Source organism: Sciurus carolinensis, chromosome 2 (genome assembly GCF_902686445.1).
Source record: "Sciurus carolinensis chromosome 2, mSciCar1.2, whole genome shotgun sequence".
In the NCBI taxonomy this organism is placed as follows: Eukaryota; Metazoa; Chordata; class Mammalia; order Rodentia; family Sciuridae; genus Sciurus; species Sciurus carolinensis.
In genome coordinates, this window is record NC_062214.1 from 199,010,601 (window position 1) to 199,031,702 (window position 21,102).

Here is a 21,102-nt window from a genome sequence, read left to right on the forward strand (position 1 = left end):
GGGGACCCCCCCAGAGAACTTGGGCTGCCCCAGATGTGACTGGCTCCCCCAGGTCCAGACTGTCAACCCCACCCACCCCCCAGTGAAAGTGGGGCCAACTGCCATCCCTGCATGTCCACGTCTGCAGGGAGTCCAGCCCACTAGTGGTGGGAAAGCTGAGGGTGCCAGGGCCTTGTCGAGGGCAGTCCTGCCAGGTGTCCACCAGGTGGCACCAACAGCATGTCCTTGCAGCTACTTGGACTCAGTTGGTTCCTGGTGCCCTAGGAACACCATCGCCCCAGCTGTGCCCGCTCCCTGCATGTCCCAGACTTGCTGTTGGACCTGGAGCACGCTGCTCCCTTGGGCCTCCTGGGCCCTTCTTGCACTGTGACCCAGGTGTCACCTCAGCCTGTCTCCATCCTCCTGGTGGTCCTGGTCTTACTAGCTGCTCTGCCTGATGAAGAGCAGCAAGAGCTGGCAGGCAGCCTGGACAGCCATCTTTGTGGGGAAGAGGGCTGGGTATAGGAGAGCAGGGACAGCCAGGGCCACCTGCCTGCTGGCACCCACAACATCTTCCTTGGAGCCCCAGGACAGTCGCTGGCCTCCAGCCGTGTCCTTGCACCCCTGAACCCACTGGGCTGCAGGGAGAGGGGTAGAGAGGACTCCTTCCCCAGGCCACAGCTCTTCCACCAGCACCCAGCCACAAACTTGAAAAGCAATTTTTATTGAAGAGTTTGAAGGGAAAGTATCATAATAGTAAAAATGCTAAAGGTGAACGTTGTAAAAAACGGCGTGGTGCAGCAGCGGGCGCTGTCTGGCCAGGGGCAGGAGGGCCAGGGCATGGCCTGGAAGTAAAGCGTCTGAAAGGACAAGTGCTAAGAGACCGTCTGAGTGGAGACCATGGCCCGAGGGAGGGGGCTTTCCTGTCACTAAGATGAACCCCGAGCGCCTCCACACAGCGGACTAGACGGCGACAATTCAAACTTGATCCTCTGCCCCGTCAGGCCCCGTGTGGGGGCCAGCTCCGAGGACCTCCTCAGAGGCACAGTCCCAGGGCTGGGAGCTGCCGTGTGCCCTCTGGAGGAAATGAAGGTGCTCCTGGTGTCTCCAGGTCCTTAAAGGCAGGTGACAGCCCAGAGGGATGGCCGACGGGGCGGTGGCCAGACCTGCAGGCCCCACACTGCAGGTGGCTGCAGAAGTCCTTAATGTTTTCCTAGGGAATTAATTGTTCCGAGGGCCAAGGCCACGTCTGAAGAACAAACTGGATGAAATAAATTAAGAAAAACTGCAGAACAATTTTTCTTTTGACCTGGCTGGGAAGGCAGGACGCTGTCCAGACAGGAGTGTCCTCCCACCCGTCCCTGGAGGCTGGCATGGTTCCTCGCCAATGCATCCGAGAAATGAGACCATCAATACAGATCGTCCATGTGAGGCTTCTGGATCCAGGACGTCTTGCGCATGGGCTGCTGAGGCCTCGGCCTGGTGGCCCTCAGGCTGTGCCACTGGCCGAGTAGGAGAACTGGGGGAAGTGTGGCCTCCGCTCGCTGTCCACACACTCCATGTTGTCATCTGTGGGGCACACAGATGGCTCGGACCGGACGCTGCCTTCCCCAATCTCATGCTTCAGAAGCAGCTAGCCCACCCACCAGGTACAGGGCCCCCAGCTGGACAGCCATGAGCTTGACCCTCAGAGTGCCGATCCCCTATCCTGGCCACTACCAGCCTCCAAGAGGACCTGGATCTTAAGCATCTGAAGCCAATAAAAGCCAAACACTGCTGCCGGGCGGGGACAGTGCTGTCTGGCCAGAAGGGCGAGCACTGGGCGGCGCTCCCTCACCTTGGTCGGGCGGTGTGATGGTGATCATCTGGGCTGTGAACTCCTCATCAAAATACCTGGTGTCGGTCTCTGATGTCACCTGGGGCTTGAAGGGTGGACTGAGCTGTAGTGAGGGAAAGGAAGGACAAGTTCAGGCCTCCCTCCACTCCCCAGCAAACTCTGACTTGGGAGGTGCTGGACCCTCACGGCACGGGAGCTGTCCAAGGGGCTGTGGCCCGGCAACACTCATCCGAGAAGGGCACAGCTCTGGAAGAGGGGGTGCAGAGTGGGGCCACGCTGCCCCCAGCAGCAGAAGCCTGTGCAGCCAGCTCCCTCCACAGACCCTCCTCACACGAGCAACAGGGCAAGGGTGAAACCTGTTTCCTCTCTGGCTGTCATTTACTTGGGTTTTCTTAAGAGTGGGACAGGGCACCGGGTGAGCCTGCCTGCCCTATTCCTGCCCAGGGAACATGCGGCTTTCAGCAGGGCAGGGACACAGCTGGGAGAGGACCTTCGATGGCCCCTTGGGTCATAGGCACTGTCCCTTGGTCACCGAGGGCCAACACTACCCCTCATCCACTCATGTAGTCGTTGGTCAGGGCAGGGCAGAAGGGAACAGGAAGCTGGGCAAGATCAAGGGACCCAGTGTAGCAGGGAGGACTGAGGCCTGGCCAGCCCATCAGCCACACATGGCCTGTGAAGGGCATTCAGCAAGGGCATGCTCAGTGACCGGTGGACCACCCTGCACTCAGAGGGGCACAGCTGTCCTTGCAGCAGCAGGGCCTGGGTCAGACCCTGGAGGAACCAGTGGAGAGCGGAGGTACCACCTTCAGCCGGCCTCCACCAGGCAGCACTGGGAAGGGGACCTGGTGCTGGACCAGATGGAGCGTGCAGCTCCTCTGAGGGAGGAAGGCTGGGTCAGAGCCTCTGAGCGCAGGCCAGAGGGCCATGAGCAAAGCTCCTGGCTGCAGGACCTCCACGGGCCGTGCGAGTGTGCAGGGCAGCTGCTGGCTGCCACCGTACGGGGAGGGCGCACGCGCCACGCTGGGCCAGTGGGAGCTTGGGCACCACACCTTCTTCTCATACACGTCCTGCCACACGATGCTGGCGAAGAAGCGGTGCTGCATGATCTCCTTGGCGTCCTCAGAGCCCCCGCCAAGCCTGCAGGGACATGGGCCAGGGGCTCAGGCCACACTCGGCTGGACAGCCCCCTCTGTGGTGTGGCATGGGACACAGCATGCCCCTCTGAGCAGCTGGAGGTAGCTCAGCAGTCAGAGCTGCCACAGGCAGAGGGCCATCGCCCAGCCCCAGCCTGCCCAGCCCCTCTGCCTGGGCCTGTCCGGGCCAAGGATGCTGAGCACAGGTCACAGAGGAGCCCTGTCCAGCACAGCGGGCACCACTCCTGGCACACGCTGGGTGGGGCCGGAAGCTAGAGCACAGCCTGGCTAGTGCCTTACCTCTGCTTGGGGTCTTTCTTGAGCAGCCCGGAGAGCAAGGACTTGGCCTCAGGGCCAAGTGTGCGCGGGAATCGGATCTCCTCCATCAGAATGAGCTCGAACAGCTTCTCGTGGTCCTGGTTGTAGAAGGGCAGGCGGCCGCACAGCATCTCGTACATGACCACGCCCAGCCCCCACCAGTCCACCGCCCGGCCGTAGTCGTTGTCCTCCAGCACCTGGATGGGGCTCAGTGTCAGCGTGCCAGGCACGGGCAGGAGGGGCACGAAGGTGGGTGCCGGGACTGGGGCACACCTCAGGGGCCAGGTACTCAGGTGTCCCACAGAAGGTCTTCATGGTGGCACCGTCCTTGATGCCCTCCTTGCACAGCCCGAAGTCGGTGATCTTGATGTGCCCATCCTTGTCCAGCATGAGGTTCTCCAGCTGTGCAGGGAGGCCCTGGGTCAGCGCCACCAAGCCCTGCCCCCCCCGCCCCCGCTCCCCCAGCCCGTGGCGAACCTTGAGGTCACGGTACACCACGTTCTTCTCAGAGTGCAGGTAGTCCAGGGCCGACACGATCTCGGCGCCGTAGAAGCGAGCCCGGTCCTCGGAGAACACACGCTCGCGGGACAGGTGGAAGAAGAGCTGCGGGAGAGGAGCCTGAGGAGCCACAGGAGGCCCCACCACCACCCCAGGGCAGGGGACGCCACACCGCCTGGGTGGGCAGCACTGTCCCACACCAGGGACGTGACGTCTGAGGCTCCCAGAGGGATGAGCACCACCCACAACACTGCCCACGATGAAGCCGGGCGCCCACGGCCCCTCCGCCCCGGCCTACCTCGCCTCCGTTGGCGTACTCCATGACGAAGCAGAGGCGGTCGTGGGTCTGGAAGGAGTACTTCAAGGCCTGAAACGGAGCACAGTTGGAGCCGGACCGACGGCCACCAGGCTGGGCCAGGCAGCCAAGATGCACCTGGCCTGTTTTAAAGACGAGCAACGTGGGGTCTGGGTTCAAGTCCAGGGGAGAGTTAGGGTCTCAAGTTGATAGTGTGCCAGGCTCTGGGGCACCAAAATCAGCTAAGAAGCTGAACGTGGGCTTGGGATTCCTAGCCCTCAGCTCCAAGCTGCCAGGGCTGCCTTTCTATCTCAGACTGGAGCAGCCTTGTCCAAAGGGAAGGCCCACCAAGGCCAATGTACCCTAAAATGCTGGACCCTGGAGCCAGTCAAGTGGCTGGAGCTGAACCCCCCTCGGAAATATCATGGGCCCCTGGATATGAACCCCTTCTGGGCCAACTCCCCAGAGCAGGGGTCCACCTGGCCTGCACCTTAATAGAGGTCCACAGAGGAGCGGGGTGTGGGGAGCTTGGGGCCCAGGGCCTTGGCAGGGCGGAAGACCAAGGTCACCTGCTCGGTCTTCCCTGTACACCGAGCCATCGCACCGTCCCCAGCCCCACACCGGGTGCCCTCTCACCAACCCTCCACTGGCCACATGCGAAGTCCTCAGGTATGCCTGGAAGGCAGGACAGCAGCCCCGTGCAAGCCATGGCCTGCCCCTGCCCCTCCCTGGCTAGGCAGGACAGTGCCCACTCACCGTGAGGAAGGGGTGTCTGGAGTTCTGCAGGACGCGGTTCTCAGTGAGTGTGTGGGCCACCTCATCCTGGAAGGCAAGGCCAGGTGAGCACCCAAGGCATCCTGTCCCCAGTCCCTGCCTGCTGCTGCCCACCCCGCACCTTGGCCACGATGACCTCCTTCTTCAAGATCTTCATGGCATAGCAGCGGCCCGTGGCCTTCTCCTTCACCAGGATCACCTTCCCAAAGGTGCCCTTGCCCAGCAGCTTCAGGTACTCAAACTCATTCATGGTCTGTGGCAGTGGGCAGAGCTGCTCAGTGCCCTGCTCACTGCCACCTGTCCACGGGGAAGAAGCATCCCTAGAACCAGGGCCATCTGCTGGACAGTGTAGGCAAGGTGCCCCAGGGCGGACTGGGAGGCTGGAGGTGAAGTGGGGCCCCATCCTCGAACCTGTGGGTCTGTGGGGTCAGTGGAAGGCCAGCTCTCACAGCAGAATGTGAAGCTGCATGGCCCAGCTCAGCTACGGGCAACACCCCAGCCCTCTGGCCAGTGTCCCAACTTCACTTCCAACCCAAGGGGGTGTCCAGGGAGGGAGCAAGGCCTCCCAGCAGCAGAGGCAGGGGCTGGGCCTCACCACACGGTGCTTGGGCTTGGCCAGGGACACCTCCATCTCCTCTGCTCCTGAGTTGTCACTGGGCGAGCCCGACCGAAAGTCCATCATCTCTTCCTCCTGCCTCTTGAGTCCATCAGCCACAGTCTGGATGGCCGTCGTCCACTCCTCCCTGCAGGGGCTCAGGTGAGGCTCTGGGCACCAGCAGGGACGCCACCAAGCATCACCCACAGCCAGCTGGCAGTCCCAGAGAGCCCTGAAGAGCCACCTGGCCCAGACTCCACACATTCAGGGACACTGAGGTCCAGCCCCAGCAGGATAGCATCCCTTCCCACCTGTTTTCATTTCCAGCCCCAGTTTCCCCACCCAGGGCCATCTGCCCACCCCAGGCATCTGACTCCAACCTCCTGTAGCCAGGTCTGTGTCCTACCCCACATACCGCTCCTCGGGCGTCTCCACATGGAAGGTGCGCTCAATGACCGTGGTCCATTGCAGGCAGCGGATGATGAAGGTGTTGGGCCTGGGCCGCTCTGTCTTCATCAGCTGGCATTCTGGGGTAGGGCCAGGGCAGCATCTGTCTGCACTCGCCCACCTGACTTCCCTACAGAGCTGCCACAGGGACCAGGACCCTTGTTCCAGCTGGGACACTACTCTGGAGATGGGAGGCACCCCAAGAGGGTGTTGGGGCTGTCAGGTCAGCCCCACCTGGTGCCAGGCCCCTAAGTATGGAAGCAGAGCACCTGGAAAATGTGCTCATCTGCAGCGCACACCTGGTGCACACACACCTGGAGTGTGCACACCTGCGGGGCTGGATCATGGGGGCATGCCAGGCCTGAGGTGTGACTGCTGTGAGCAGAGAGGGCGTCAGCAGGACTGAGGCAGGAGGGGCTGAGAGGCCAGCCCAGGGACCTCCCACATTCCATCCTCCGGGCCCTGGCAACACAAGGGGCTGGCCGGCTCCACCGAGTGAGCAAGGGGCCGCCTGCCAGGCCTGGGGGCCGGGAAGGGGCTTGGGGCCCAGCCTTGGGGGAAGGACCTGTGTCGACATGGTGGGAACCTGCCTGGGCCTTGTCACTGAGCACACCATCTCCCAGTCATCCCCGTCCAGCCTGTCACACCAGAACCATCCCCGAGAAAAGCCCCTGGACAGAGGCTGCCGTGCAGCCCCCATGCTCTGCTCCTGCCCAGCAGGCCCTGTGGCTGGTGCCACCCCGTGCCCCTCCGGAGCGCCCCTTCCTCTTGCACTGTACTCAGCCTGGGGAGCCCTACAGGGCTGCCTCCCTCAACAGCAAGGCTCTAACACGGCTTCCTCCTGGCCCAAACGGAGGGGCATAAGGGAGAGCCTGCAATGACCCTGCCAGGGGCTGGGGGTCTGCCTCCTGCGTCTCCCCCCACGTGGACATCCCCACCACTGCCGGGCCTGCAGCTGGAGGAACAAGAAGAAGGAAGTCAGGGCTCAGAGAAACCTGATCCTGGAAAGGCCCCCACAGGAGGCCCCTCAGCCTGGAGCCCCACAGGGCAGGGCCTCTGCTCCCTGAGGAGGAGCCTCATCAGGGCGGGGCTGCTGGCCCAGCCCTCTCCCTCAGTCCAGAGCCAGGCACACAGGTCGGGGCTGGTGAGGAGCAGCTGGGTGCTAGAACCCACCCTGCTTCTCTACCTGCAGGCACTGGACAGGGGTCCTTCCCCATCCGGCCTTGGGATGGCAACTGTGCATCTATCTCTTCCAAGGCCCAGACCAGAACCCAGGGGCCAGGGAGGTGGGGGGGGGGGGCGGCTAGAGGATCCCAGAGGGACAGCAGAGCCAGCTGGTGGGAGGGGTAGGACCCAGGTCTGGGGACATTGCACTGTGCACCCAGATACAGGCTGAGATGGATCCCAGTGGCCTGCCAGTGAGCCTGGTGCTCACAGATGCCCTGCAGCTGATCCCTAACCACCCACGCAGCCACAGCTGCACACCTGGCCAGCACCTGGGGCCAGCCTCTGGAAAGACTGGGCTGCAGGGTGGCAGCAAGAGGAACAGATCAGGCCAGGAGGCCTGCCTGCGCCAGCATCCCAACCACCCTAGCTAGACTCCGTAGATACCCCTGCACACAGCCTGGAACTGCCTTGCCACCTTTATCCCTCAGGAGAGTGGGGCACCAGCTAGGAAGGAACAAAGGGCCCCCACAGGGCCTGGTGCCTCTGGGCACCCTCTGGGCAGAAGCACCAGCTTGGGGGCGAGGGAGGCTATGCTCTCTGTCCTCCCCACCAGGGGTATCCCAGTGGGAGCCCCTGAATGGCTCCATTGAGCCCCAAGCAGAGGTGGGACCCAGTCAGCCTGTCTCCCCAAAGGCCAAGCCCTGTCCACAGGTCGGGAGCTGCTCTGCACCCCCTGGGCTCAGCCAACACTGGCCAGGAGCCAGCTCTGCCAGGCCCGCTCCCAGGGACAAAGAGGCCAAAAAGAGGGCCTCAGCAGGGAGTCTGATGGGCACAGAGAGCTCTAGCCCTACCCAGCCACCTCATTCCAACCCACGGTGGCCAGGGGGACACTTACGAGCCACAGAGAAGTTATTAAGGGGGGACTCGCGCTGGTCAACGTCCTGGGGTCGCTCCTTGTAGCCAATGAAGGTCCCGTCATTCTTGAGGAGGAAGTATCGTGGCCGCCAGGTCTTGATGTACTCCCCTGTGGGACAGGGCCACGAGGGGCTGCAGCAGGCAGGGGGGCTGCTCGCAACAGCCCTGGGCCACGGGAAGGTCAGGGCGCCTGGACCCAGAGCACTGCTGATGGGGAGATGGGGCAGGGCCAGAGTGCCACTCAGCACTGCCCGCGGAGCCAGACCCTGGAGGCACCCACGGCTGGACTGGCCCTGGGTCCCCCAGGTATGCAGGAACACCCCCTCAAGTTGTGCAGCATCAGCCATAAGCAGGCGCTCACACGTAGGAACCAGAGCAGATGTCCCCTGTGATCGCAGAGCGACTGCCATTTTTCATACTGACACCCGGAAAAAATCTTTCATTTACATTTTGCCGAGCAAGGAGTCTGAACAGCAACAGGGAGCTCACTAATTAGGCGACTTCTTCATCTGCGGGGATGCGGGGCAAGAGCGGGAGGAGCGGGCCCATGGGACTGGGGCCCCTAGGCTCTGTTGCTGGGTCCTCCTGCCACCCTGAGCTCGGAGTGCACAGCACAGCTGCTGTGGTCAGGCACCAGGGGACCAGACCCCAGCCCTCGGGGATCCTTCCCTGGGGCGTGTGGGTGGTGGAGGGCCAGGCAAAGGAGCTGCCCCTCTCCCCACAGCCCCAGGGGTCCTTCCTCCTCTATCCTATCCCAGGCAGCACTGTCTTCCAGGTGCTGTGGGCTGGGACCTTCTGGCAGCCACTTCCTCCCTGCACACAAGCCTGCACCCCTCAAGGCTACCAGCCCACCATATGCAGGCAGCAGGAACTCTGGGTACAGGTCCTTCTGACTCAACAGTATTTCCCGAGCTCTGTCCCCCCAGCCCCCACCACCCAGACCACTCCAACCAGGCACAGGGAAGCAGCTTCCAGAGGCCCAGCCTCACTCTGCATGGCCTGAGTTGGAAGTACCTGCCACCAGGACAGCCTGTCATAGGGGTGGCTCTTGGTCAGTCCTGGGATGGCCAGAGCCCACTCTCAGGCCACATCCCCAGCCCAAGGAACCTGTCATCAGCACTTATGAAGGGGAAGGGAGGAGCCCTTCTTGTGATGCTCTGATGTGCCTGCATATGGAGGGGCAGTCTTCAAAGGGACAGGAAAGGCGCTGCCCACTTCTTGCTGGCCTGCAGCTCACACGTGGCCGCCAGGGCACCTGCCAACTGAGCTCCAACACCCCTGGCTCCTATGGCCACCTGGGGCCTTGCCTAATAGCCAAGGCCAACCCTGGAGGAATGGGGTCTGAAACCCTAGCAACTGGCCTCCCACACCACAAATGCCAACCAGATCCACACCCAGCCCGGCAGAGGCCAGAGTCTCTGGGCAGCTCTGCCAAGGTCAGTATGCCCACCTGCAGCTCCTCGGGACCTGGGAGGGGCAGCAGACAGCAGAGGCTCCTAAGAGCGGCAGAGCCGGTTGGGGGGCTGCACACCCACCCCATCCTACCCCTTCTATCCCCCCCACATGTGCCCACCCGCCAGCGCCAGTCTGGAGCTGTCGGCCCCTGATGGAGTGCCTCCCATCTCGCCAGCTGCCGCTCCCCAGGACGCTAACTACACAGGGAGGCTGATCAGCAGTGCCCCGCTCGTCCCCGAAATCCATCTTGGTCCCCACCACCACCACCCTCAGCGTGCCCAGCATGGCCCCCAGCACGGCCCTGCACTCCTGCACCGCCTGGCTCCCAGCCCTGACCCCAGATCTGCCTCCGCCCAGCTCCCGAGGGCCACTGAGCACTCCAGGCCAGGTGGGTTCTGAGAGCCAGATCTGGGGGTGCCCAGCGCCCAGGAGCTCTCAGAAGGGACTCTCCCCTTACCAGCCTTCAAAGACCCCAGGCCATGAAGGCCCCAGGCCCAGAAGACCAACATGAGCAGAGGCACAGGGAAGGGGTCCTACCAGGCCTTCGGGTGCAGCAGCCTGGCACACAGACCCCTCCAGAGGAGCAGGGCCCTGGGGCCAAGGCTCCAAGATACGCAGATCTCTTTCTTCACCCCCACCTCAAGGTATAGCCAGGAGGTCACTCAGGTACCCACCAAGCCAGCGCGGCCTGGGTCATGGCCTGCATGTTCATGAGTTCAGCCCAGACAGGAGGTTAGGCGGGCAGCCAGCTCAGACAACACCCACCCTGGGCTGGGTGACACAGGATGGACAGCTGGAGGACATGGCCGCCCCTGTCCTTTGTGGCCACAGGATGCCTACGGGGCAGCTCTTGCCTAGCCCTGGGTCCCCAGGACCAACCCCAGCCTCTATCATTAGCCTTACCAAGCTCCACGTGCCAGTAAGAAGAGACCGACTCAGGGGCCACCTGGCATCGTCAGAGTCACCAGAGGCGTGGGCACTCACCCTGGTCCCCCAGGTTCTTCCTGGGCTCCATACCCCATCCTGGCTGCTGAATGCCCAGGCTGGGCCTTGCCACCACAGCTGTTCCCTCCCCTCGGCATGTCACATGGGCGAGTCAGCCAGGACCCACGACTGCTAAAGGAGACTGGGCAGTGGCCTGTGCCCACCCCACCCCAATGCCAAGGCCCCTGGGCAGGGCAGAGGCAGGACCTCAACCCACCTCCAGGATTTCCTGGAGACAGAAGAGCCAAGGAAGGGAGGGACCCTGCTGTACCCTCCCCCAGGCCAGGTCCTGTCAGGCCAGGGAAGGGGTATGCATGGCCAGCAGGAGTCCATCCCCCCGATGGGCCCACGCACAACTTAGGGCTCCAGGCATAAGGAGGTGGGTGTGGGCTCCTGTGCCCAGGGTGCCCCACTTCTCCCGCACAGGATGCTGGGCTTCTGGCAGGCTGGCCAGGAAACCTCCCCACCCAACCTCCCACAGCCCACGTACTACCATCAGGGCACAAGACCAGTGCTTGGAGACACGACAGGCCACGGCCTGCCCTCTCCACACTGGGCCTTGGGTCCTGGACCACAGTGGAGGTCAGGGAACCCCAAGCAGCACCCTCACAGAAAAGTCCTGGGGGCGCTCGCATCCCAGCCCCACCTGAGCCCTCCTGAGTTGCTGGGAAATCGGCTCTTCCAGGCCACACGGGCCGGGCTGCCGTGTCCTCTGCTCCGTGAACATTCTCTAAAAGTCCTTAGTTCTCGGGAAACTGCTGGATAAACACTTTGCCATGGCGGTGGTGGCAGGCGGCAGCTGGCAGGGTGCCAGGCGGCACCGAGCTGTTTCTCCACAGCAAAGTGAGCCCCAGCAGGCCTGGGGAGCAGGCGCCAGCTGACAGCAGCAACCGCACAGTCCCCTGCCGCCGACACATCCATCGCACACCGACAGCTGCCGGGCGCCCATTTACCTTCTCCAGCACATTGAGCAGACGGCCCGATGACAGCAGCCCATGAGGCTGTGCGTCCAGCCGCGCTGCCTGCAGGGCGAGAAGCGGGCAGCACGGGTCACCTCCAAGGCCCACATCCGCCTCTGCCCAGGTCAGAGTCCCACTGTCCCCTTATCCCAGCAGGGTGCTGGGCTACAGATAGGCAGCTCCTGTGACCCAGAGCAGGGAGAGGGATGGGAAGAGGCCATGTGACCACGGCCACAGACCCAGCTAGGAGGAGCCCGGTCGGGGTGCACCCAGCCGCTCCCTGGATGAGCCCTTCTAAAGACGGCGCCCAGGGTCCCGGGGGGGTGGGGCGCAAGCGGCCTTGGTACCTACTCCCTGCCCAGCAGAGGCTGATGCTCCACAGAGCCTAGCTGGGCCTTTCTCCAGATGAGGTCCCGTCCACCCCCCCACAAATCCCTGCTGGGAGGCAGGGATCATTATGCCCACCAGTTCTGGGGAAACTGAGGCTCAGGCGCAGGGACCCTTGATGTCACAGAAAGGCAGATATAAGCCAGTCACAGTGGTGCATGCCTGTAATCCCAGCAGCTCGGGAGGCTGGGGCAGAATAGGAAGTTCAAAGCTAGCTTCAGCAACTGAGCAGGGACCAAAGCAGCTCAGTGAGACACTGTCTCTAAATAAAATAAAAAATGGCTCGGGATGTGGCTCAGTGGTCAAGTGCCTCTGGGTTCAATCCCTACTACCCCCCAAAAGAGGCGGATGTGACCAAAGCCCCAGGTCCTGCTGGGACATGCTCTGAGCTCCTCGCAGGTCTGTCCTGCCACAGCAGGCAGTGACAATCACTCACAGGTGTGGGGGATGGAGGGCCTGGCACCATCAGACCACCCCTGCCAAGGCATGGTGGAAGCACTGGGGCCCCAGCTCCTCTGGCCACTCCAGGGCAGTACCAGCTGGGGCCTGTCCCTCAGGCTGCCATCCCCCAAGCCCTCCCGCTGAGCTACAGCACACTCACACCAGGTCCCACCACCCAGCCCTTCCCCACAGACCCCGCGTCCTGCAGGGCACGGCACAACACCCACCCCTTGGCACTAACGGGCCAGACTGGACCCCTACCCGACACAGCCAGTCCACGTCCCACAGATATCCCCTCAGCAGCGCCCACCACCTGGCCGCCTAACGCTGCCTGTCTCTGACCACCCTACTTACCCAGAGACCCCTTAAGACTCAGCTGCAGCCCACTGACCAGGTGCCACCCATTCTGCCCTGGCCAAGCCATCCCGCCTGCTGTCTCTGTGCTGGGACTCAGGCTGGGGTCTCCTGTCACCCATCCACCTGCCTCCCCACCTAAGGGTGGCACAGCAAGGGCCATTCACAAGGGGGCCCATGAAGGGACATGCAGGGCTTCAGGAGCAGGGCCCAGCTCCGGGTCAGGTCCAGCAAGCAGTGGTGCCTGCGGCCTCCACACTCTGGAGGGGCAGGGAGGACACGGCCATGCGTCCTGCTCTAGATGGGAGCTCCTGCCACAGCCAGTCCTGGCCTGGACCCACTCGCGGCAAACAGCACCAGGCCGGGACCCGCACAGGGCCTGCAGCCGCCCACCCTCATCCTGTGGACAGCCCAGATGGGACCACCACGCAGGGCAGGTAATGGGCTCCTGGCAGCACAGAGGGCAAAGAGAGGGAGCCAGACTGTGGGGGACCTGGGGCTCAGGAGGCCTCCGGGAGGAGGTGTGGAAGGGAAGCTGGGAGCGGCCACCTGGCCGAGCCCACGCCTCCCCACCTGACACTCTGCAGAGGCCTGAGAGGGGGCTGAGCCTGCAAGGGAGGGGGGTGTAGCATGCACCCCAGGACCCAACCCCAGAGCTCCCTGCCCGCAAGAGGTCACCCGAGGCCCACCCTCCTCCATGACAACGTCGCTAAGATACAGACCTACTGCTTCTTGGGTTAAAGTCTCGCCTAGGGCAGGAAAACAGAGCGGGCCACCAAGCATGAGCATTGGGGCCTAGTGGCCCCGGGGCCTTTGCCAACCTGCCCGGGGTCTAGCTTTGGGGGAGCCTCTGAGCGGGCAGAGCAGAGGCCTCATCACTGTGGGGCAGCCCCAGGCAGCAGGAGGGCCCAAGCTGGGCACTGGCCCTGAGCCCAGCCTTGGTGTTCCCAGGAGGGGGCCAGCACCGCCTGCCAGCCCCCTCCCTGTGGCATCTCTAGGAACCCCTCCTGCAGCCTTGCTGAGCAGTGGTGGCCAGTCACCTAGGGGCCATCTCAACACACTTTTGCCCCCTGGCGTCCCTTCTGCCAACCCTCTGCTGCCCTGCAGGAGGACAGCAGGTCAGGAGGTGGTCCCAGGGCCCTGCCCTTACTCCTGCCACCCTTCCTTGAGATCCCCCGGGGTCTGGCCCCCCATAGGACACCCCTGCCCCGAGAGGACAGGCAACTGGGCAGCAGAGAAGGGCACTCTAAACTCCAAAGCCACCAGGCTTGTGGGCCCTGGGGCCAGGCTGGGCTGATGCTGACCCCACGCCCCCAGTGCGAGGCTGCCCGGCTTCCTCTTTTGTTGTCTGTGCTGAAGGGCAAGCTCGACAAGCTCACCAAACAGGAAACGGCCCCACACCATCCAAGCTGCAGCCATCAGCCAGGCAGCGTGGTCACCAGGCCACAGTTCCGTCCCGAGTCCAAAGGTTGGCACATGCCGCCCGCCCTCTCCCTGCACACCTACACACCTCTCCCAGGCTGTCCCCATGGCCAGCACATGTCCTGCCTAAGACGAGGCCACTGTGCACTGACCTGCCCACGGGGCCTCTTGGTGCTCACTGACCAGGCCAAGGACATAGCAGGGAACGTGAGAGCACCTACGGTCAACCCACACATGATCAGGGAAACCGAGGCCCAGGGAGGCTGGAAGCACTGCTCACAAGGTTCAGGGTCCCCAGGTGACCAGGTGGTCCCGTGGTGCACCGCATCGAGCAGGCGGCCAGCGACCTCCCTTTGCACTCAAGCAGCTGGCCCGCGGCCCTCACTGTGCACACTGACAGGGTCAGCCAGCCCCACAGACCACCTTCCACTGTGTTCGCTCAGCAAAGCCAAGTCCTCCACAGAGCAAAGGGCACTGGGCTGTATCCTCATGGTGCAGACCCCCACCCACACAGGACCCAAGACGAGCGGACGGCAGGGCCAGGGCCACAGCTGGGCTGCAGCAGGGGTCTGTGACACTGAAGTGGGACCACTCGCCACCCCAGAGCCCCCACAGGCCAGCCGTGCCAGGACCTCAAGACCGAGCTACAGTGGGTGGGAGGGAGACAAGGCCAGGAATTCCCCAGGGTCAGAACCCAGACTCCGCATCCCCCACTATGCCTGAGGGTCTTGGGTCAGGGGAGGGTCCATGCCAGGATGGGGCAGGGATGCCGCCCCTGGAACACGGGGCAGCCTGGACCCAGCCAGGTGCCCAGCCCCAGTGTGTCAAGTTCCAGTGAGGCCCCACAGGAGGCTGGGGCAGGAGGATCGCAAGGTCCAGGCCAGCCCAGGCAACCAGCAAGACCCTGTCTCAAAATGAGAAAAAAAAAGGGCTGGGGATGTGGCTCAGTGGTAGGTGGAGCACCCCAGGGCTCAATTTCAGTTCAACCTTCAAAAAAAGAAAGAAAACCCCCAAAAAGTTCAACCGAGGTCCAAACACACCTCCTACACACACCGAGGCACACACATTTGAAGACCCACTCAGGTGCCCACGTCCAGGCAGAGCCAGGGGTGGGTACAGGCCACCTTCCCTCCACCTCACCCCACAGCCTCAGGCTGCTTCCTGTGAGCCCCTGGGTGAGCCAAGAGGTGCCCAGGGGCTGGCACACACTCCTGCCTCCAGAGTCCACCATCCCTTCTCCTCCCCAGCCTCCTGCCCACCCTCCTCTCCCTCTTCTCATCTAGCCACCTGCTGTGGGTCAGGGACACTGACGACAAAGGCAAGCCCAGCCAGGTGGACGAGAGTGGGATCCCCGGACTGGAGGTTCTGACAGAGTGGCTGTCCATGGGGTGGGGCCCAGCCGGGTGGCACATGGCTCCTCAGGCCCTGGGGCAAGGGGGTGAGGGTGGAGCAGCCTGGAGCAAACGAAGCTCCAAAAGAAGTGGTACGGCCACCCGAGGCCTCGCCCAGAGCCCTTCCAGCCCGAGGCCCCACAGAGCCCTTCCAGCCCGAGGCCCCGCCCAGAGCCCTTCCAGCCCGAGGCCCCGCACAGAGCCCTTCCAGCCCGAGGCCCCACAGAGCCCTTCCAGCCCAAGGCCCCACAGAGCCCTTCCAGCCCGAGGCCCCACAGAGCCCTTCCAGCCCGAGGCACCGCGCAGAGCCCTTCCAGCCCGAGGCCCCGCCCAGAGCCCTTCCAGCCCGAGGCACCTCGCAGAGCCCTTCCAGCCCGAGGCCCCGCCCAGAGCCCTTCCAGCCCGAGGCCCCGCCCAGAGCCCTTCCAGCCCAAGGCTCCGCCCAGAGCCCTTCCAGCCCGAGGCCCCACAGAGCCCTTCCAGCCCAAGGCCTGAACACGGGAGGCCCTGGGCGAAGGTCAGCCAGGCCTGCACTGGCTTACCAGTGTCCACCTCCCCAGAGCTCACCCCATGCTGACAGTGTGCGGCAGCCCTCCTCCACACCCCCGCGCCCCTGCCTGGCTAGGTCACCGCCCACCAGCCCAGCTGCAGGACCCTGCTCCGGTGTTGGTTACTCAGGCGGGCATCCTCTGAAACAGCCCGAGATCACGCCCAGAGATGGGTGCCCACCAGCCCACAGGCAAGAGAAAGAGTCTGGGCCTGGGTCTGCAGATGTGGCTGCTGGCCGCTCACCTGGGTGGGACACCCTTCCACTCTCATCTCCTTGCCCACACAGCCCCAGAAGGCATGGCCACCCCATGTGGAGCAAGCCCAGGGTTGCCTTGGGAGCTGGGCCGAGAACCAGTGTGCTCCAGGCCCAGATGTGGCAGGCAGCACAGAGGCGGGCCCAGGCCCGGGCAGCTCCTTCCATGGTGGCAGATAGGAGTGGCCAGGGACAGAGGGCTGGAGGAACCTGAAGGACGTCTGCCGCTCCCTCCCCCTCACCAGGGGCGCCTCAGGATCGGTGTTCAGAAAGCAGGGACAGTTCCAGCCAGATCCTGGGCCAGGGCAGGACACAGAGGGCCTGACCCACACAGGACCCAACCACCCTGCCACAGCCCACACCCCTGGGCTGGGGCGAGAGGAAGACGCGTGGGGGCAGAGGACAAGACCCTCTCCCTGCGTGTGGCTGGACACCAGCAGCAGGGCCTAGAAGCTGCAGAGGCTTTCTGGACCGCGGCCCCCAAGTGGGGTCCCCTCCATCCTGCCAGGGCAGGGCCTCACGTGCCGTGGGACCCCCACAGGATGCCCACTCCCCTGCGCCAGGTCCCACTGTGGGGAAACGGGCCCAAGGCTCTGGTGGGGCCTAGCCACAGAGCAGTCCGGTCGGGGTCAACCTGGACTCCCGGGCCCCTTCAGAAAGTACAGCCAGGATGCTCACCTGGTTACCAGGAGCCGGGTCTGGGGCCTCTGGGGCACTCCTGCCTGAGTCTGGCTGCCACCAAATGCCCTGTATGACTGGGGCCCGGGCACCTCCGGGTTGGCCCTGAATCTAACAGTCACTCAACAAGCATTTGCCAAGGAAGCAGACGGTGCGGGGCACAGAGGAGGGTTAGGGCCAGGGCTATGAGATGAGGCAGGCAGTGCGATGTGGCTGGGGCCTGGGAGAGCAGGCAAGGGGCTCCCATGATCACTGGCCCAGCAGCCTCCCTGCCTCTGTTTCAGGTCCAGAGCAGGGACAAGCCAGGCGGCAGCACACAGCTGGCCAGCCCCCCACCGCTGCTTCAAGCCCTCCCGGGCCCTGGCATGGCTCGGCACCCCTGCCTGCTCGGCTGGGGAGTGTCCTATCCATCCCAGAACCTGCCTCCTAAGGCCCATTCCCTCACGCCTCCCTGTCCCCTCGGCGTCTGGGTCACCACCGCCCCTCAAGGCGCGGGCTTCGTCTGCTGGAGCGGGAGGGCGCGGGTGAGCGGCTGGCATGGGCCACCAGAACTCCCGAGCAAACAGGTCTGCAGGAAGAGGAAGTACAGGAGAGAGGGACCTGCCCGGGACCCCTGGGACGTGAAGTGCACTCCCCAGCACACAGGGGAGAACAGCCATGGAGGCTGGGAGGCTGGGAGGCTGGGAGGCTGGGAGGCTAGGAGGCTGGGAGGCTGGGAGGTGAGGCAGCAGCTGCAGGCCCCGACCCACCAGCTCCTTGCCGAGCCCTGTGGGCAGAACCCCTTCCCAGGCTGGGGGCCCAGGGGTAGGACGGCTGGGGTGGCCAGCTCTGAGCTCCCACACAAACATGCCCCCAGCTGGTCAGGGCCCTGGGTAGACAGAAGCCCCTCCCCAGGGCACAGGCCTCAGGTGGGCAGCAGGCCAAGCTGAGCGGCCCTGCCTGCCCTGCCCTCAGGAGCCCTTGGGCAGTGCCTCGGGCTGCCAGTGTGCTGGGCCTGGAACTGCTGGGTCCTCGAGGCCTTCCAGGAAAGCCAGGAGGAAGGCTGCAGTGGCCTGGCCTGCCCCGCCCACCAGGCCCTGCCAGGCGGCCGGAACAGAGGCCCTGCACAGGCCTCGCCCTCCCACCCACGAGGCCCCAAGAGGCATGACCTCCACATCGAGGGGGGGTGCTGGGCCTGGACACTCACTCAGGGTCCAGGAGCCTTGGGAAAGCAGCCCTCCTCCCAGCACACACACCTGAAGGAAGCCCACAGGCCAGCGGCCCCCGCTGGCTCCAGGCCCCGGTGGACCAGGGGTCACTCCCTGGCCCTGCCCCCGGGCCAGCCCTGAGGGCAGGCACTGACCTCGTTTGTGCAGCCACCCCTCCTTAACGATGGCCACGTCGTTCATGGTGCCCGTGGCCCCTGCTGGCCGGGGAGGCCCCAGGGTGCAGACACGCCCTCCAGCAAGCTCCCTCTGGGCCCTGGCGGCCTGGCCGCAGCCTCTGCAAGAAGCAAAGGAGAGTGTGTGAGGCACTGTCCACTTGGGGTCCGCTCCCACGCTCTGCGAGAGCCCTGTGGCCACGCACCTCGCTGACGCAGCCGGGGCCTCCCTCCCGGCGGCCTCATCCTCACCCTCGCCCTCCTCTGCAGGCCTGCTTTACTTCCCAAGACACTCAGGGCTGCTGGACAGAAACCTGCACTGGACACTGCTCCCCAAACCCAGGCGCCCCCAGCTACTGCCACGCTCACCTCCCGGGTCTTATGCAAACCACGCCCACCCCAGAAGGCTCTCTGGGTGTACCACCTCCTCTGCCTGCTGCACTAGCTGAGAGGACGCCTCCTCCAGGCAGCCCTCCGACTCCTTCACCACCCCTGATGGCCAGTGCCCAACTGCTCTCCCTGTTCCAGTCATTTGCAGCCACAGGGTGCGAACCCAGGGCGGGGCCGGGGCTCCTCCCTCCTGCTCCCACTGGGAAAGCAGAAATTCAAACCAGAAGGCAGAGCCAGAAGAGCAGCGGCTGAGCCCCAGGGTGAGGCGAGAAATCTCCCCAGGCCCTCCCAAACCACAGCGCCCCTGCCGCTCTGAATCTGGTTCATTCATTCGGCCAACAAGTACCCAGCATCTCTGGTTTTGCCAGGCCCTGCACTAGGGCTTGGGGACAAAGAGATGTTCAGATGGTCCTGTTAGTAGGGAGCACCAGGCAGGGTGGTTTCAGACCCATAATTACAGCATTCAGGAGGCTAGGGAGGGAGAGGGATGCACTGTACAAGCCCCTGCCCCCCAGTGGCCTACCAGTCAGCCATCACCAAAGGACACTTTGCCCATTGATCCTACAGGGCCCTCTCCATGGATCCCATGCTGGAAGAACTCCTAGGCATCCCTCAAAGCCCAGTTCCCATGTCACCAACTCTGGGCATCCTGGAAAAGAGCACTCGGATCCAGCTCCTGCCAGCAACCCCCCAGGTGGGCACTTCTAAAGACAGGCTCAGGAGAGACCCCTGAAGACCACTGTGCAATGGATCACAACATGGCAGCCCAGACACTGCCATGAGCCACCTCTCTGGCCTCCTGAGACACAGGCTAGGCACCCCCAAGAGTCACTTTGCCTTACTTGTCTTAAGCTAACTTGACACAGCAGGAAGGCCCCACTGCCTGTGTCAAATGTCCCAACAGGGAAGACCACGCCTGGCCCTGAGGAAAGCGTCCAGGTGCTCAGCAGGTCCTGCGGGAGCGTCAGGAAGCAGGACTAGAGGGCTCAGCCCAGTGAGGGCCCACTGGGGGCCTCAGAGTGGGCGTGGCCTGCAGGCAGAGCTGGACTGTAGTCTCTGATGTCCTCCCCCACCCACCGGGCCTGCAGCCTGCTACTGAGAGTCAGACAGCTGTCCAGGGCCATGTGCACAAATATGTCCCTGCACACAGGGTGGCGAGTAACCACACCAAGCAGAGGCAGGGCAGCCGCGTGGACCCTGCCTTGGGCTCTGGTGCGGGCCTCACCATGAGGGTGTACTGTTGCTATTATCACTGAAGTCACAGCTTTCATGAAAACACAAGGCTCTGAAGAGCTCTCTCCCTGGGACACTAGGCTGTGAGTGGCGTGTTGGGCTGGGGCCCCACCAACATGCCCCACCTTCGCTTGGGTGAGGGGCTGTGCAGGCAAGACTGTGCTCTGGAGCAAGGCCCAGAGGGCCCACCAGTGGGTGGGGGACGGCCTCTGGACAGAGCACAGGCCCCAGCCACCCGGCCTACCATGGCCCAACTCAGGAACCAGTCCCATGGGACAAGCACACCAGCTGGCTCAGGATCCCCAAAGCCCAGGGCAAGCCCCACAGGCTCCAGGCCCCTGCCTGGGGTGTGTGGGCAGTGCCTCCAGAACCCACCCAGGGCAGGAAGCAGTTCCGGGCCCAGGAGGGCCAGCAGTCCTTTGTGGGCTAGCCTGGGCACACTGCCCCCACGGACAACTTTTTGTCCAGGGGAAACGAGGTCTCCCTCCCAGGTCCTCCCGCAGGCTTGCAGGCCGCCGGGGCGAGCCTTCTCCCGGCCGAGCACCCCCTCTGCCGCCGCCTCGCGGGCCCCCGCACCCCGCAGCGCCCCTCTCCCGGCGCGCGCCCCTTGCGGCGGCGCGGCGGCCAAGGTCAAGGGGCGGCCTGGCGGGCGGCCGGCCCCCCGCGCCCCGCGAGGGCCTCCAGCGCGGCGACCCGGGCCCCGCGCTCCACGCCCAGGCCGCCGCTCGGCCACTTCCTGCTCGGCCGCCACGGCCCGCCCGCGCCGCGGCCCGGCCAGGAACAAAGCGGCCGAGCCGCGGGGCAGACAGGGCGCGGCGCGGGCACTCACCGGGCCGCCGCGTGCGGGCGAGCGGGGCCTAGCCGGGCCGCGGCCTCCGGCGCCCGCCGCTCCGCATCCCGCGGGCCGGCGCTGGGCGGGGGCCGGCTGGGGCCGCGGCGGGCGGGCGCTGCTGGCCGGGCCTCGCGAGGCGCCGCGGTGCCGCCGGTGCGCGCTGCTCGCTTGCGGCCGCTTGCTCCCGTGCTCCGGGCGCGCTGGCTGCGCTGGGCCGGCCGCCCGCCGCCTCGGTCCTGCGCCGCCGCCGCCGCCGCCGCCGCCGCCGGCCCGCCCTCTCCCCGCCCCGCGCCCGAGCCGCCGCCCACATCCGCCTCCGCCGCCCCGGGCGCCCCCAGCGCGCGGCCGGCGGCCAGGGCGGAGCGCGCCCCGCGAGCGGGGCGGGCGGACGGGCGCGGCCCTCGGGTGGCCTGCGGCCAGGGCTGGGCCGTAGCGGAGGCCCGCCGCGGGACT

At 64.8% G+C, this 21,102-nt stretch overlaps 1 protein-coding gene across 1 annotated transcript; it reads right to left on the reverse strand.

Annotated features, from left to right (window-relative positions):
• Positions 1-682: 682 nt before the first annotated feature.
• Akt1 (AKT serine/threonine kinase 1) lies at positions 683-20,909 on the reverse strand. The gene is made up of 14 exons (XM_047538738.1): positions 20,647-20,909; positions 18,177-18,316; positions 7,942-8,070; positions 5,848-5,959; positions 5,433-5,580; positions 4,959-5,090; positions 4,820-4,885; positions 4,067-4,135; positions 3,748-3,873; positions 3,544-3,672; positions 3,253-3,467; positions 2,869-2,956; positions 1,817-1,919; positions 683-1,548 (listed from the first exon to the last, which is right to left on the reverse strand). Exons 2-14 carry the CDS (start codon positions 18,220-18,222, stop codon positions 1,469-1,471), a joined length of 1,443 nt encoding a protein of 480 aa, XP_047394694.1. The 5' UTR covers positions 18,223-18,316; positions 20,647-20,909; the 3' UTR covers positions 683-1,468.
• Between the last annotated feature and the right edge of the window lie 193 nt (positions 20,910-21,102).